The 15,873-nt window shown below is 44.7% G+C and overlaps 1 protein-coding gene across 1 annotated transcript; it reads right to left on the bottom strand.

Moving 5' to 3' along the window:
• Position 1: 1 nt before the first annotated feature.
• On the bottom strand, positions 2–1,709 carry LOC130708390 (afadin- and alpha-actinin-binding protein; the record flags this gene model as incomplete). Its single annotated transcript, XM_057548316.1, has 1 exon — positions 2–1,709. A coding segment is annotated over exon 1 (1,524 nt), but the record flags the coding sequence as incomplete, so codon positions are not given.
• Positions 1,710–15,873: the final 14,164 nt, after the last annotated feature.

Here is a 15,873-nt window from a genome sequence, read left to right as displayed (position 1 = left end):
GATCAGAACTTCCTGAGAAGGCACTGAGAAGTTTCACATTTTCTGAGTTCTGGTGGTCAAAGGTAGTCATATTTAGAAACTGTTGCTTTAACCAACTGGCTCTTTCTTCTTCAAATGCCTTTCTCTCCAATCCTAGGCGAATAGCTGCTTCTGTAAAGCTTCGTCTTTCTTTCTCGAAATTCTTCTTTTGCTCTTTAAATAGGGACCATTCTTCTTTGAGGCGTTCCTTTTCTTCCAACAAGTAACAGTCTCGTAGCAGTGAAGTGGTGTCATCATCACACGCAGTAGCGAGCTGCTGCTGTAAAAGTTGCTGCTGAGTTTTAATCATTTCTTTACACTGTTGAATTTCTAACTCAAGTTTTTCAGTTTCTTGTTCATGGTCTTGTCGTGAGATTACATCTTCATCATTAAAACCTTCTACGTGTACCTTTGAAACTTGGTTATCAAGTTTTTCTACATGACTTTTCAAAATTCTCCACTGTTTTCGGATGCTGTTGGTAAGCTGCTCTCTCACAGTTTCACAGGAAAGGTCCCACATACTCTCTCTGCTCAGTTCCCCAGCATCTTCTTCAATATCAGAGATAACAGTTCCTGTACTATCATCTGCTCTTTCTCTAGGTTTCTGCTTTTGGGGAGAAAGAAGAGAAATCATTTCCTTTTTCATTTGCTGAAGAACCTTCTTAAGTTCAGCATTTTCCATTAGGATTTGTTTCTGACGATATTCATAATCATTCAAGAGAATTTTATACATTTCATCTTCGTTCCTGAGAAAGAAACTGGCTTCAGTTTTACCCGTCCTCCAGGAGCCTCTTTTTCCATCAGCTCTCCCCACGTAATTTAAAACTTCCATAGCTATTTTTTTATCCTTCTTGTTCATAACAAGTTGATGTAGACGTTCCTTTAGTTTATTATATTCACGCTCTTTTCTCTTCATATCATGATTATATTGAGTAGCTCGACTTGCAATAATATTTTGTAATTTCTGCACCTCATCTTTCTCATTTTTCAGTAGCTGATGCAAATTCCTGTTCTTGCATTGTAACTGTCTGTCTCTTTCCTGAAGACCAATCATTTCTCTCCTGGAGGTTTCCAGTTGTTCCTTAAGTTTTGCATAGCAGTTCTGCAGATGGTCCATATCGCTTCCCAGTTTCAGATTCTGTGTTTCCACATTTTCCTGAGCTAGAAGGTTCTTCCGCTGAAGTACAAGTAGCTCATTCATACAATTTAAAACAGCAACTATATTTAATTCTCTCTTTGTCTCTTTACCTTTGGATTCTTCATATAATGAAGGAAAACCGAAAGTAGTCAATTCCTGATCAAGATATGAAATACTCTGTTCAATATTCTCTTCTGTGCAGAAGGCACTAAAAAAACTGTGCACATTTTTTGATAAAGGTATTGAAGAGCATAGCACTTGCTGTGAGTATAAACTTGATGGAGACATCTTTGTTTCAGAGGTATATTGAGAGATGTATTTGCTTTCTGAAGACAGACCTGGATCTGTAACAGTCATCCAATCTCCCATAGCAATTGCCAGAGCCAGGATACCTGAGGAACCAGTTCAGCAGTGAAACTTTCAGCCCAGCTGCTGTCACTCTTCTATGTAGGCATCTCCGTCACGGCCCCCGGGTGCGGCGGAGACGCACCGCTCAGCGTCCTAAACCTGCTCGCGCAGCCCCGAGGGCCCGCACAGGCGCGGCGGCACGCAGCGCCCGGGCCGGCGGCCCTCCTTCTTCTTTCTTCTTCTTCTCCTTCTCCTTCTCCTCCTTCTTCTCCTTCTTCTTCCTCTTCCCCTTCCCCTTCCCCTTCTCCTTCTCCTTCTTCTTCTTCATCTTCTTCTTCTTCTTTTTCTTCTTCTCCTTCTTCTCTCTAAGTGGCCTCTAAGTGTTGAAGGGAAAGGAGGAGTCGCATGTCTCTTTAAATAAAAAGCTAGAAATGAGGAAGCATAGTGAGGAAAGCATATTGAGAGCCGAGATAGGAAAAATGCTAGGCCTCTCTGCCAAACAGTTAGCCAAGTTGTGAATGCAAAGGAAAAGTTCTTGAAGGAAATTAAAGGGGCTATTCCAGTGAACATACGAATAAGAGAGCAAAACAGCCTTACTGCTGATATGGAGAAAGTTTCAGTGGTCTGGATGGAAGATCAAACAAACCATGACCTTCACTTAAGCCAGAGACTAATCTAGAGCAGGGCCTTAACTCCCTATAATTTGATGAAGACTGAGAGAATTAAGGAAGCTGCAGAAGAAAAGTTTGAATCTAGCAGAGGTTGGCTCATGAGGTTTAAGGAAAGAAGCCATCTCCGTAACATAAAAGTGCAAGGTGAAGAAGCAGCACATGCTGATGTAGAAGCTGCAGCAAGTTCTCCAGAAGATCCAGCTAAGATCATTCATGAAGGCGGCTACGCTAGACAGCATCTTTTCATTGTTGATGAAACAGCCTCATATTGGGAGAAGGTGTCAGCTAGGACTTTCATAGCTAGAGAGGAGAAGTCAGTACCTGGCTTCTAAGCTTCAAAGGACAGGCTGACTCTCTTGTCAGGGGCTAATGTAGCTGGTGACTTTAAGCTGAAGCTAGTGCTCATTTACCATTCCAAAAAAATTTGCTAAATCTGCTCTGCCTGTGCTCTTTGAATGGAACAAGAAAGCCTGGATGACAGCATATCTGTTTACAACATGGTTTACTGAATACTTTAAGCCCACTGTTGAGACCTACTGCTCAGAAAAATATTACCGCTCATTGACAATGCACCTCGTCACCCAAGAGCTTTGATGGAGATGTACAACAAGATTAGTGTTGTTTCCACTCTTGCTAACCCAACGTTCACTGTTCAGCCCATGGATCAAGGAGTCATGTTGACTTTCAAGTCCTGTTATTTAAGAAATACATTTTGTAAGGCTATAGCTGCCATAGATAATGATTCCTCTGATGGATATGGGCAAAGACAATTGAAAACTTTCTAGAAAGGATTTGTCACTCTAGATGCCATTAAGAACATCATGATTCATGGGAAGAGGTCAAAGTATCAACAGTAACAGGAGTTTGGAAGAAGCTGATGCCAAACCTCATGGATGACTTTGAGGGGTTCAAGACTTCAGTGGAGGAAGTAACTGCAGTTGTGGTGGAAATAGCAAGAGAACTAGAATTAGAAGTGGAGCCTGAAGCTGTGACTGAATTGCTGCAATCTCAGGATAAAACTCTAATGGATGAGGAGTTGCTTCTTATGGATGAGCAAAGAAAGTGGTTTCTTGAGGTGGAATCTCCTCCTGGGGAAGATGCTGTGAAGATGGTTGAAATGACAACAAAGAACTGAGAATATGACATAAACTTAGCTGATTAAGCAACAGCAGGGTTTGAGAGGATTGACTCCAATTTTACAAGAATTGTGGGAGAATGCTGTCAAACAGCATTGCCTGCTACAGAGAAATTGTTTGTGAAAGGAAGAGTCAATTGATGTGGCAAACTTCATTGTGGTCTTGTTTTACGAAATTGTCACAGCCACCCCACCCTTCAGTAATTACCACCCTGATCAGTGAGCAGCCATCAACATTGAAGCAAGACCCTCCACCAGCAAAAAGATGATGACTCAGATGATGGTTAGTATTTTTTAGTAATAAAGTATTTTTAATTAAAGTGTGTACATTGTTTTTTAGGCAATATTATTGCACACTTAGACTACAGTAGTGTATAAATACTGTACACTATACAATTTACATACTGTATAAACACAACTTTTATACACCCTGGAAACCAAAAAATTCATGTGACTTGCAATATTCACTTTATTGCAGTGGTCTGGAACAGAATCCGTAATATCTCTGAGGTAAGCCTGTATATGAGCAAGTAAATTCTCTTTACTTCTGTTTAATCTGGTTTGAGTTGGATCTCTGACATTTGCAGCTGAAAAGTCCTAATATAATCTCTAACCTGACTCACCCTCCCACCTCTCCCCTCTGGGGGGACATTTCATTGCGCCCTCTAGGAACACATGTTGAGTGGTCAGCACATTCCCCTGGATTCTCACCTCTTCCCTGAATGCACCTCCCAGCTCCTTTCATTGGGTGAAATCTGGCGCTCCCTCGGGTCGCTGGTCCCCCCGAACACCCACAGTGCTCTCAGAAGACAGTTGAGGGGCTTCCTTGGTGGCAAAGTGGTTAAGAATCCGCCTGCCAATGCAGGGGACATGGGTTTGAGCCCTGGTCCGGGAAGATCCCACATGCTGCGGAGCAACTAAGCCTGTGCGCCACTACTACTGAGCCTGTGCTCTGGAGCCCGTGAACCACAACTACTGAGGCCCACGTTCCTAGAGCCCGTGCTCCGCAAGAAGAGAAGCCACTGCAATGAGAAACCCACGCACCGCAACGAAGAGTAGCACCTGCTCGCCACAACTAGAGAAGGCCTGCGCGCAGCAATGAAGACACAACACAGCCAAAAAAAAGACAGTTGATTTTCCCCCCTCCCCTTCAGGTAGCTCAGGGCATGAAGTGAGTAGGAGCCCTCTTTGCTCTCTGTTGCCATTTTAAAACCGCTTCTCTTCCTTCTACTTCATACTCTTCAGTTCTTTGAAGCTCAGTCTCCACCTGTCCTAACTGCTGTACCTGACAACCTGCTGGTCACTGCCGCGCACTCACTGGGACTTCAGCTCCAGCCTCATGGACTTTCTCTTTGGTCACCATTCTCTCAGCCACCTCAGCATCCACATGAATGATTCTTCCAACTCATGGGTCTCCATCACCGCAGCCACCTGAGACCTCCTAATCACCGGTAATCAGAACACATCCCAAACCTCAGATTCATATCCCACTTCCTATCATCTTTTATCCTTACTGCTCGCTTACTCTTGTACCTCCAGTCAAAAATTCTTTGACCTTCTCACTGCCAATTCATGTGGTCCGCATATTCTGGATCCTATGGTCCATCATGATAGTCACTCCCCTCAAAATATCCTAAATCCCTTTATCTGTCTAGTTTTCTGTTATCCTTATCATGCTGTATTTTTATATTGATGATTCATTTACACTGGGAACTGTGTTTCCCAGAATCCCTTTCTCTGAATAGTCCAGGGTTCGAGTTGGCCAAAAGCAAAGTCGTGTAAGATTTGGGAGGCAGAGGAAAACAGCAGTCATAACACCCTGAAGGTTGTTTAGAGTCAGACACAGAAGTGCCGGAGGTTCTCTCTGGGTCTCTCTTCCCAACTACTGGCCCTGATGTCCAACAGTGACCCCAAGCCCGCCCCGGACACTTTGGTGTGAACTCATAGAGGCAGTAGCCATGGGGAACCAACAACCGTGCACGGACTTCTGTCCTAGCCCGCTTTGTGATCCTCTTGCAGCAGCTGGATGTGGCTAGCTTACCGCATTCCTGCAAATCCCTATGTTCACCAGTGCCAGAGCTGGTTAGTGGCTTTTCTCTGATCCTTCAGCTCCAAATTTGGACTTTTCTTTCCCAGCTCCTCCTATGATTGTGTAAGGTCTAACTACTATAATAAGCTCCTATCCCACAATGTTTACTTAGCTCAATCCTAATGGCCCACTTGCTTTGAGCTCGCCCCAAAGAGGCTGAATGTTGCTAGAGAAAACACACAGTCCTACCTACTGGTTTCACTTGAATTCATGACCACATGGTAGTCCTCTGGTTTTTGTCTGTCCAGTATCCTTTCCCTCTTCTTTGGGTAATAACGTCACAGATTTGCTGGATGAAGTATCCCTCACGGAACACGGTCCTGGTGACACTTTCAATTAAACCATTGTTCTTTGCCTCCATCTGGCCAATCAGATGCTCTCTCCTTGGAATTTCAACGTGGAGGGGATGGAACTTATTCATCCCAACAGCTGCATTCTAGAACTGCCGTCCATGTCTTCCTGCTATAGAGATCCCCAGGGCTAAGCTAGTCCCTGGTACTCTGGTCCTTCAGCTTTTCCTACAGCCATGTGAACTCTCTCCATTCTTCCAATAGATTTGTCACTTAACGTAGCCAGAGCCAATGGCTGAGGCTCACACAAACCTCAGATGAGCACTCTATTCTCCCCAGCAACCCTGCTACGTTCCCCCAGTCAATATGAATTCTCACTTTCCAAGGCAGTTACTCCGTATCTTTCCTCTCTTCCCAGATCTGCGCTCTGCTCCGCCCAACTTTGGTCTCATACTTTGTTAGGGATGTGGACGCATTTGACATCTTCCCGTCACCAAGTCTACAAACCTACCGGGAGTTGAACTCATATTTTCTGCTTTCTTTCCAGTTACAATGCTGCCCTTATAAGCATTTTAAATCTCTCTGCTCCAATCAAAGGCCAAGTCCTCCACCTGTGCTCTGGACCCATCTCCGCTGGCCATCTCAAGGATTATATGCCTGCGTTTATCAACCTTCCCTCTCTCCTGATCATCACTTTCCCTTCCTCTATCGGATCCCTCCCATCAGCACATAACTGTGTCCTAATACCTCCCATCTTTTAAAATACAGTTGACCCTTGAACTACACGGGGGTTAGGGGTGTGGACCATCTTTGCATTAAAAAATCTGAGCATAACTTAAAATCCGTGCTTGGTATCCTCAGTTCCTCCATATCTGTGGTTCCACATGCACGGATTCAACCAACTGTGGATTGTGTAGTACTGTAATATTTACTATTGAAAAGTAACCTGTATAATTGGACCCGCACAGTTCAAACCCATGTTGTTCAAGGGTCAACTGCATATCCTTCCTTGATCTATGTATATATCATTCCATTCTCTGCTCCATGTTCATGGCAAAACTTGCGGGTTTCCATTGAAACCTTGAAAACTTGAAAGCTTTCCGGTGAAAGCTGCTCTTGTGTTCTGGTAACGAATGACAGCCATCTTGCCGAATTTTGTGGTTACTTCTCTGTTCTCATCTTCCTTTTCCTCCCAGCGGCCACCACACAGTCAACCTTTCCCCTCTGTTTCTGTGACACCCCAAACTCTTGATTTTCCTCTACCTCGCTAATTGCTCTTGAGATTATATCCAGCTTTTCACCCTCCCCCCTTTATTTCAGTGTTTATCGTACTATAATTATCTTGCTTATTTTTTTTATATACTAGCTTATTTTCAGTCTTTTTTAACATTCACAACAGAATGTAAAGTTCTTTGAGACAGGAATTTAGTTTTTGTTGTCTGTACTGTTCAATGGGCACATAGTAGGTACTCAATAAATGTCTTTTGAAAGATAATCATGACATGTTTCCCAGACCTTTTATCATCCAGGTCACCTTTCTCCCAGTGCCCTCAAGTTGGTCACTATCCCTCTAAAAATATGGCCCCGTTTGGAGGCCCATATGAGCGTAATGACTTTGGACCCTGACAAAGATTCACTCCTTGATCTAATTCTATTCTGGCTCCTCTGAACCCTCTTCTCAACCAGGCCCTGACTTTTGGGCTTCCGTGTTCATCTCTGCTTAGTCTAGTTTTAGCAAGAACTCTGCTGTGTCAGTTTAGCGACAATCCCCCATCCTTGATTTCTGAGCAAATTCCTTATCCCCCCCACACTCAATATCTTACCACCCTGGCCTGCCTTTAGCAAAAATTTTGTCGAGTTGGTTTAGCCAGAATCCCCCTTACCCCTGATGTTCCTTCTTAGTAATTTTCCATCCTCTGACCCTGCTCCTTGGCTATAAATCGCCACTTATTGTATTCAGAGTTGAGCCCAACCTCTCTCCCCCTCACTACAAAACCCCATTGTATTAGTCCCCCTTACATAAAGTCTGCCTTATCACCTTTAACACGTATCATGAAAAAAAAAATTAACAACCCTACAGTTCTATTAACACAGCCAAAAATCACTGCAGGTCTTGGGCAGCCATATCCAAGGCTGTATCATTGAAGTACATGTAAATAGTGCCCCCTGGAGTTGTGCAACTTGATGGTTCCCTATATTATTACATTGTTGACCAGCACTAAGTGGGGGGAGTTAACTGCATTTTCAATTTTTTTTTTCATAGACATGCTATTAGGTCATTTTTCCTCCTTTCTGTGTACAGTTTTTTCTTTCCTTTTTTTTTTTTTTTAAATTTCTTGGATAGAAAGGAAATCTTCACACTTCTTCCTAGTAGGAGGAGTTTTAGTCCATCCTTGAGATCCATTGAGTTTGGAATCTTGCTTTTGTCATTCAGCATATTAATTATACGTTACCTGAAATGTTTATAAGTCTGCTTTATCCACCGTCATCAAAACGTTGGGCAGGATAGAGTCAAGGGTAGAGACCTGTGACATACCAATAGAGACCTTCCCTCCCTCAGGCTGATATGAATAAAAGATCAATCCTCTTTAGGCATTCCTTAGCATATTACCATCTCTTGTACACTTAGTTCTCAAATATACAAAAAACAAGAATGTTTCAGAATAAAAAACAATCCAGTTGATTCACATGTGGAAGCAGCATTGGACCCGAGGCTTTTAGGTTTTTAGGTTTTAGTTCTTGTCTTTGGTACTTACTAGATCTATGAACTTGTATAACCCACTCAAATTCTCTTGAATGCAGTGTACCTCATCTGCAAAATGGGGATTAAGTGATTTTGAATCTAGTTACAGGGTGCTGGATGAGTGACTCTCTTGAGGTACAATAGATCTCTTGAATCTGTATTTCTGTGACTCCCACTGGGATGGAGTCCTTCTCATGAATGTAGTGGCCTTTTAGCATCTGCTTTATTGTCATTTATAACAGTGAAGCATTGGGGGGAAATTCCCAATAGCCACCAATAAAATATAGACACAGTATAGACACATAGACACACTATGATATAGACCCTGTTTTGAAAAATGGGCCATTTTGCAGTAATTAAAAATTATGTTTTAGAAGGATTCTTAAAGATGTGAAGAAATAAGTGACAATAAGTGAAAAATATTATTTATAAGTATAAAATGATCCCAGAACAATGTGGAAGGAAGCATAGAAAATTGTCAAAAGAGGTTATTTTGGATGTTAGGATTATTAATTATTTTTTCCATTCACTTTACTTAGCTCTACATTTTAACATTTTTATATGAGTATACATTACATATTTTGGAAGAATAAAACTAGAAAGCGTTTTGAGATACCTAATATATGTATAAAAAGTCATAAATGTTTATGCCCTTTAACAATATGAATTCCATTTTGGGTATTCAGTCTAAGGAAATAATTTAAATTACAGAATATACTGCATACAAAGATGTTAATGTGATGTTTTTTATAATAGCGTAAAATTGGAAACAGTCTAACAATATAGGAATGATTAGTTAAGAACACATCATCTAACTGAAATCAAAGGCAGACTTTTTAAATTGTGTGTGTAAAGTCTATAATAACAAAAGATTATGAAGTAATGTTCAGCGAGACAGTAGAATAAAATTATATTCTTATTACAACTATATTATTTTTTACAAGGCCAAAAATAATGCACTAATTATCTAGAATACAGGAGGTGATTGTTGCCAGCGATGAGACTCAGGGTAATTGTAAATGTTATTCTGACTTTTATACGCTTTCCAAATATAAGCATTTATTATTTGTGTAAATAGTAAAAAAAAAAGTATAATTATTTTAAAGTAAAAAGTAGCTGCTCTAGGGCAGGGAGACTGATGAGCTGAGCTTATCTCTTTCCCGGAGGCTCCCAGGGTTGGGTGGAGACAAGAATGATAATCTGCTGTCCTTATTCAGAGGGCCCCAGGGCTCCACCCCCAGGGCAGGGGCTCCCTGGCCCCAGTCGCTCGTTGTCAGATGGGACACATTCCCTCCCAGCCAGACCCAGCCTGGGCCCCTGAAGGTCTCGCCCTGGACGTGGGTCTCTCCTGTGGCTGCTTGAAATCCTCAGGGAGATACGGAGGGGGCCTTCTATCACTCATTACCCGGCCTGCTCCAACCGGAAAAACCCTCACTTCCATCCCTGTCACCCTCTCTTCCTCCTACTCCATGGGGCACTTTTGGTAACGATGGTGATACTGGTGGATGATAACATCTTACCAAGTCCCTCGGACACACCAGTCCTGTTATGCAGAGCCTTTCCGTGGATCCTCACAATGAGGTTTGTACCAACTTGAGAGATACATTCAGTCATCCTCACTTTACAGATCAGGAGGTGTGGAGAGATTAAGCCATTTTCTCAAGCTCACACAGCTACTAAATGGCAGATCCATTTAGTGTTGACTATTCCCAGTTCGTGCTCTTACCCGCCGTCTTGATGTAGGTTGAATGCCCAGCCTCTGCTCTAAGCCATACTGTCACCCCTCCTCCTGCAGGGGCCACCCCACTATTTCAGCTGGCGATGGCTTTCTTTTTGTGTGTGTGTTTGTTTTGTCTGACGCTCAATTCTTTTTAATTTTGGAGTTTCAAAGCAGAACCAAATTGTACTTATTAAAAAACAAGTTTCCCAAACCACATAAACAAGTGATTCTAAAAGGAAATTTTTCAATCAACCATTTATGACATTTGCCTTTACTCTGTTTTTTATTTTTTGGCTTTCTTTTCTTATGTCCTTCTCCAAGCATCCTTCTTCCCCCAACTTCCTGAGATGTGAGGCAGCAATTTCAGTAACCTGTGTGTGTGTGTGTATCATAGGTTCCCATTACTGCCCTCCCCCAATGGCATTTATATGATGAAACCGAAGCTATATAGATAAAAGTCATAAGGCTCCAGTACACAACCAAAATATAAACTCCTGAAGTTGCATAGATTTGTGGTTGCCTATGTAGGTGTCGCATCGTGGGTAAGAATGTGCCTGACTTTTCTCTGTATCAGCCTACAGTGCCCAGTACAGGGCCTGGCACCTCATGTGACTCAATAAAAGCTGTCTGGATAAATGAATGAAGGAAAGAACAAATGAATGTTTCCTATTTTTTTTTCCAGCCACGCCACATGGCTTGAGGGATCATAGTTCCTCGACCAGGGATAAAACTCGTGCCCCCTACAGTGGAAGTGATGAATCCTAGCCACTGGACCTCCAAGGAATTCCCAACAAATGGATGTTTTAATGACAGCACATATGGCTTCAGTTTCTTCATCTGCAAAACAATTATGATTTTATTCTCATCTATGAGAATGAGAGCTCTGAAGCATGGGGCATAGATTGTATTCTAGCACCCAACAAACACACTGCCTGGCAGACAGGATATACGCAATAAAGGTGAGTTGGCTAAAGTGAATTCCCCCAGACTCCTAGCAGGGGTCTGAGAATGGCCGAAGCAAGGCCTAAACGTGCCCTGCATATTTCTCAGAGAAGGACATTTTGCTGTTAAATGACGGAAATGGATTGTGTTATCTGCCACTTTTGCAGAGTCTGTGTGCAAATTATACGCCTGAGGCTATAGGAAGTGGTCCCCAAGAGTTGGAAGCATTCGGTGTCCTAGGGTGGCCCCAGGTCAGGCCCTCAGGGAGCTATAAGGGAAAACCGGCTCCTCCACTCCCCCTGGGCTTCAAGACTATAAAACTTGGTCAGACCCAGACCCAGCTTCCTTTGGAGAACTGCGGCTGGGACCACCCTGGGATTCTGCTACTCTTTACTGAGCACCTACTAAGGGTGAGGAACTGGGATGGGTTGCTGCTGCTTTTCAGGCAAAAGCCCCTTTAATTGCTTTAAGGAATCCAGGAGGGTAAAGGGACTGGAGGGGTTCCGACAGGGTTTCTCATTTCTCTGGGGGGAGACTCGCCTGCCTTCCCGCCTGCCTGGAATGTACAGCTCTGAATATTCTTTCAAACAGCCTCCCTTTCCAGCTCCTTTTCCTCCTTCCCCTTCTCGTTTTCCCTCTTCCTTCCTCTCTCCGCAGCCTCCTTATACACCGCAGGACCTACACAGAGTCACCTCTCAAACAGCATCTTTGAATCAAAAACTGCATGAGCCTCCTCCTTGCCCTCCCCTCCTCTCCCCTCCCCGTCCTCTTCCTGCCCCAAAGTCTCTTTCCCTCTCTCCCCTCCACACACACATTTCCCTTCTGCCACCTTCACCACCATCCAACACAGCAGCTTCCAGAAGCTGGTAGAGTCGTTATCTTATTTTGCTCTCATATCTGGGGATTCCTGAATGCTGCGGGCCACCAGGTGGGAGGAGGGCCCCCGGAAAGAGGACGGGTCCTTGGAATGGCTGGGTGGCCTGATGGCCAGCACACGGCCAAACCGTCAGAAGCTCCAACCACCCCCCCGCCTTCTCTGAGGGGCAGTTTCCAGCAGGACTGCACTGATTCAATGGAAGGGCTTGATTTCCATCAGTCGGAGGATACACCCGTTTAATTTTAACCAAGCATACACCTGTTTAATTAAGAAGGGCTGCAGGGACTTCCCTGGCGGTCCAGTGGGTAAGACTCCACGCTCCCAATGCAGGGGGCCCGGTTTTGATCCCTGGTCAGGGAACTAAGATCCCACACGCATGCCACAACTAAGAAGCCCACATGCTGCAACTAAAAAAAAAGATCCCGCGTGCCGCAACGAAGATCCTGTGTGCCGCAACTAAGACCCAGCGCAGTCTAAATAAATAAATAAAAATAATTTAAAAAAAAAAAAAAAAAAAAAGAAGGGCTGCACTGGCTGGAGACTGGAGGGCACACATACTCTCCAAAAGCACTATGGTTGGCGGGGGAGGTCCAGAGCTCTATTACCTGAGGCACAGCCGAGAACTCCCCTCCCAACTTCAAAACTCCCTGAAAGAAACTTTGAGGAGGGACAGCTGGCCATAACCACCTCCTGCAAGCGTACAGCATTTTACAGTTTACCAAGCATCTTTGCAGACAAATACCTCACCTGACATTCACTGCAGCCACAGGGGAGAAGAAAGGTTGTTATTCCCATTTCACAGATGAGGAAACTGAGTCCCAGAAAAGAAACGAAGCTTGTATAAGACAGTGGTACAGTTGGAACTCAAACCCAAGTCTTCCGGATTCCAGAGCCAATTTCCTTACTCTTACTCGTTTCCCTCTTTATTCTGTCTCCAATAAAATGGCAGATCTCTCTGGTTGGATGATTGTGTCACTGCTTAATTACCAGGTGACACTTTTTCAGGGATAAGCAGAGGTTCACTGAGAACAGAATCACACTGTGATTACTCATAGGATTGCCACATGGGACAGGGCCCCATTTCAGGAATTGGAAGAAACACACACACACCAGCCTCACATGTCATCAGGGCCACGCTGCCAGAAACCATTCTCTGAGCTAACTTAGGCATTAGTCCCTACATTTTGACCCAAGAGATGAGATTTCCTCAGAAGTGCCTTGCACCAATCCATCTCTCTGCCACCGATTTTCCAGAGTGAGAGAGGAATTCCGCCCCCGGCTTTGTCAGCATCCCTTCCATGTCCACCTAGTAGAGTGGCCCACACAGCTGTACGCTTGGCCTGTCTTGTTTCCATGGAGCCCAGCTGGGCCTCCGCGTGGCTCCCATTCTCCCAAGCATTTTGGTGGAGTTGGCAGCGAGTGACAGGCTGGGGCGCTGGAGGACCCGGCTGCCAGGGGAACATCCATTTCTAGGAGGGGAAATCCCATTGAGTGGGACCCCTGCCCTGGGTTGCACCCCTCTGTTTGCAGGCGAAGCCAGGTCAACACAGGTCAAGAGTTGTCTAGGAGGGTCATGGGCCGCTAAGGATGTGGGTGGAAGCAAGGAGGAGTGGCCCCACCCATTTTAGTGCAGGGGCTGGGATGCTCACAGATTAATTATAGGTGTATGAGCCTAAGGTCTTCCGAGCACTGGGACCTGGAGTTCTCTATCTCTCCCCACTCCCCTCCCTTCTCTATCAGACTCACCGGAGCTTTCTACAGTCCTGTCGGGCTCCCCAGTCTCAGGAGCTGCAGCAAGGGACTGCTTTCCCTGTGCTTTGCCACGTCTTTCTATTACATTTGCATTGTTTCTGCACCTCCCCCGAGTGACCCTGCCTTTGCCCCTACCTAATTACGATGATAAGAACCACAACAAAAATAAGCGAGTATCTATTGAGTGTATCAAACTTATTAAACCTTATTAACTCTTCCAACCACGTGGAGTAAGAATTATCATCTGCGTCTTCTGGTTGGAGAAATGGAGGCTTAGAAAAGTCAAGAAACTTGTCCACACCATCACGCAGCTGGTGAGCGGCTCCCCAGAGCTCGTGCCTCAGCCACTCCTGCCCACGAGGACCAGCTTCGCAGTCTGGCTCACTCTTGACAACTTCTCCCCAACCAGCCCTGTGTTCCATCCATCAGTCCTCCCAATCAGCAAGTATCTACAAACCCCAATCTGGGCCTGGACCCCTGGAGGGACTCAAAAGGCAGGAAAGCCATAGCCCCTGCCCTGGAGTTACTGAGGAGACAGGACAAAAACACAGAGAAATTCGCACACAACCCCTGGCTGACCCCTGCCAAGCCACTTCCCTTCTCTGAGCCTCGGTCTCCTTATCTGCAAAATGAGCGTGTTGCACCGGAAGGCTGCAGGTACGCAATCCTACTCATCTCTGATCACCTGAGTGCACCCCACTTAATTAGAAGGTGGGGACACTGAGGCCCAGGGATTAGGGCCATCCCAGAAAAGAGCTGGAGCAAAGCCAGAAAAGAAAATCACAAGATTTGACCCTTAGAAGAAAATGGCTTTGTTATTAAGAATAGGACTAACACTCAAGAATGGTCCCACTGGGGGCCAAGAGAGGGGAGATGGGGGCGCGCATTTACTGCTCCATCCTTTTGTATCTAACAAAGCCTGAGAGAACGTCAGCCTGGTGTGGATTTCCCCTTAGTTCTTGGGCGCTCAAGGAAAAGTAAGCTGGTTGCTTCTGATCCTTTCATTTCCAGGGTACCGCAGGGTGCCCGGAGAGCAGAAAGGCTCCAAATGCGGCATTTCTAAGCCTTTTTCTTAGGAGCAAGAAATGGTGTTTGAGTGTGGAGGCGTGACCGGGATGAGGCAGCTCCAGGTTTGGAGATGAGGGGACTGACCCGAACCGGAGGAGGCTGCCTTTCCTTCAGGGCACCTGGGTTAGGATCACACACGGCTCGCAGCGTGGTTGCTTCCCCGGCCATCGTACAGCAGCGGTGGCAGAGCGAGATTCAAACTCGTCTTTTCACTGCTCATCCAGCCCCGTCTTCAATGCCAGGGCATGACGCTCAGACTGCAATTATGGCTCCACAATCAGAAGTCCATCTTTGCTCCACCTCTGAAAGAAGGTCCCTATAAATCACAGTATAGACAAGGTGAGATAAGGACTGTAGTAGGCTGAATAATGGCTCCCCAAAGAGACCCATGCCCTAATCCCCGGAACCTATGGATGCTACGTTATAGGGGACTAGGGACTTGCAGGTGTGATCAGTGAAGGACCTTGAGATGGGGAGATTAGCCTGGATTATCCAGGTGGCCCTAAATATAATCACAAGGGTCCTTAAAGACAGAGGCAAGAAGGTAAAAGAGGAAGCAGGAGATATGAGGATGGGAGCAAGAGGGTGTGTGTGTAGGGGGGGAAGGGGTCAGGAGACAAACACAGGTAGCCTCCAGAAGCTCACCTGGAGGAAACATTCCAAAGCCTCCAGGACTCCTCCAGGTGAACATTTTGATTTTGGTCCAGTGAAACTGACTTCAGACTCCTGGTCTCCAGAACTCCAGTAAGAGAATCAATTTGGGTTGTTTTAAGCCACCAATATGTGGTGATTTGTTATAGCAGCCACAGGAAGCTTATACAAATGCTATTTACCCACTTTTGAGAATAAACTAAAGCATTGAAAATGTATCTTTTCAGATGTAAATAATTTATGGTAATTCATTGTAAGCAGAAACCATGATTGCTTCTCTTGGCTGGTTCTTGGATATTTGGATTAAAAATCATTTTAAGTTAGTGGTTAAAGCCAAAACTATACCCGACCAGACTTGGCAAGGCCTAACTTTATATTGGTGATATGGAACTTTTGTTTACGTATTTGAAAGTAAGTTTTAAAATCTCTGT

This window comes from Balaenoptera acutorostrata, chromosome 6, assembly GCF_949987535.1.
Source record: "Balaenoptera acutorostrata chromosome 6, mBalAcu1.1, whole genome shotgun sequence".
Classification (NCBI taxonomy): domain Eukaryota; kingdom Metazoa; phylum Chordata; class Mammalia; order Artiodactyla; family Balaenopteridae; genus Balaenoptera; species Balaenoptera acutorostrata.
This window is presented reverse-complemented; position numbering and strand designations above follow the sequence as displayed.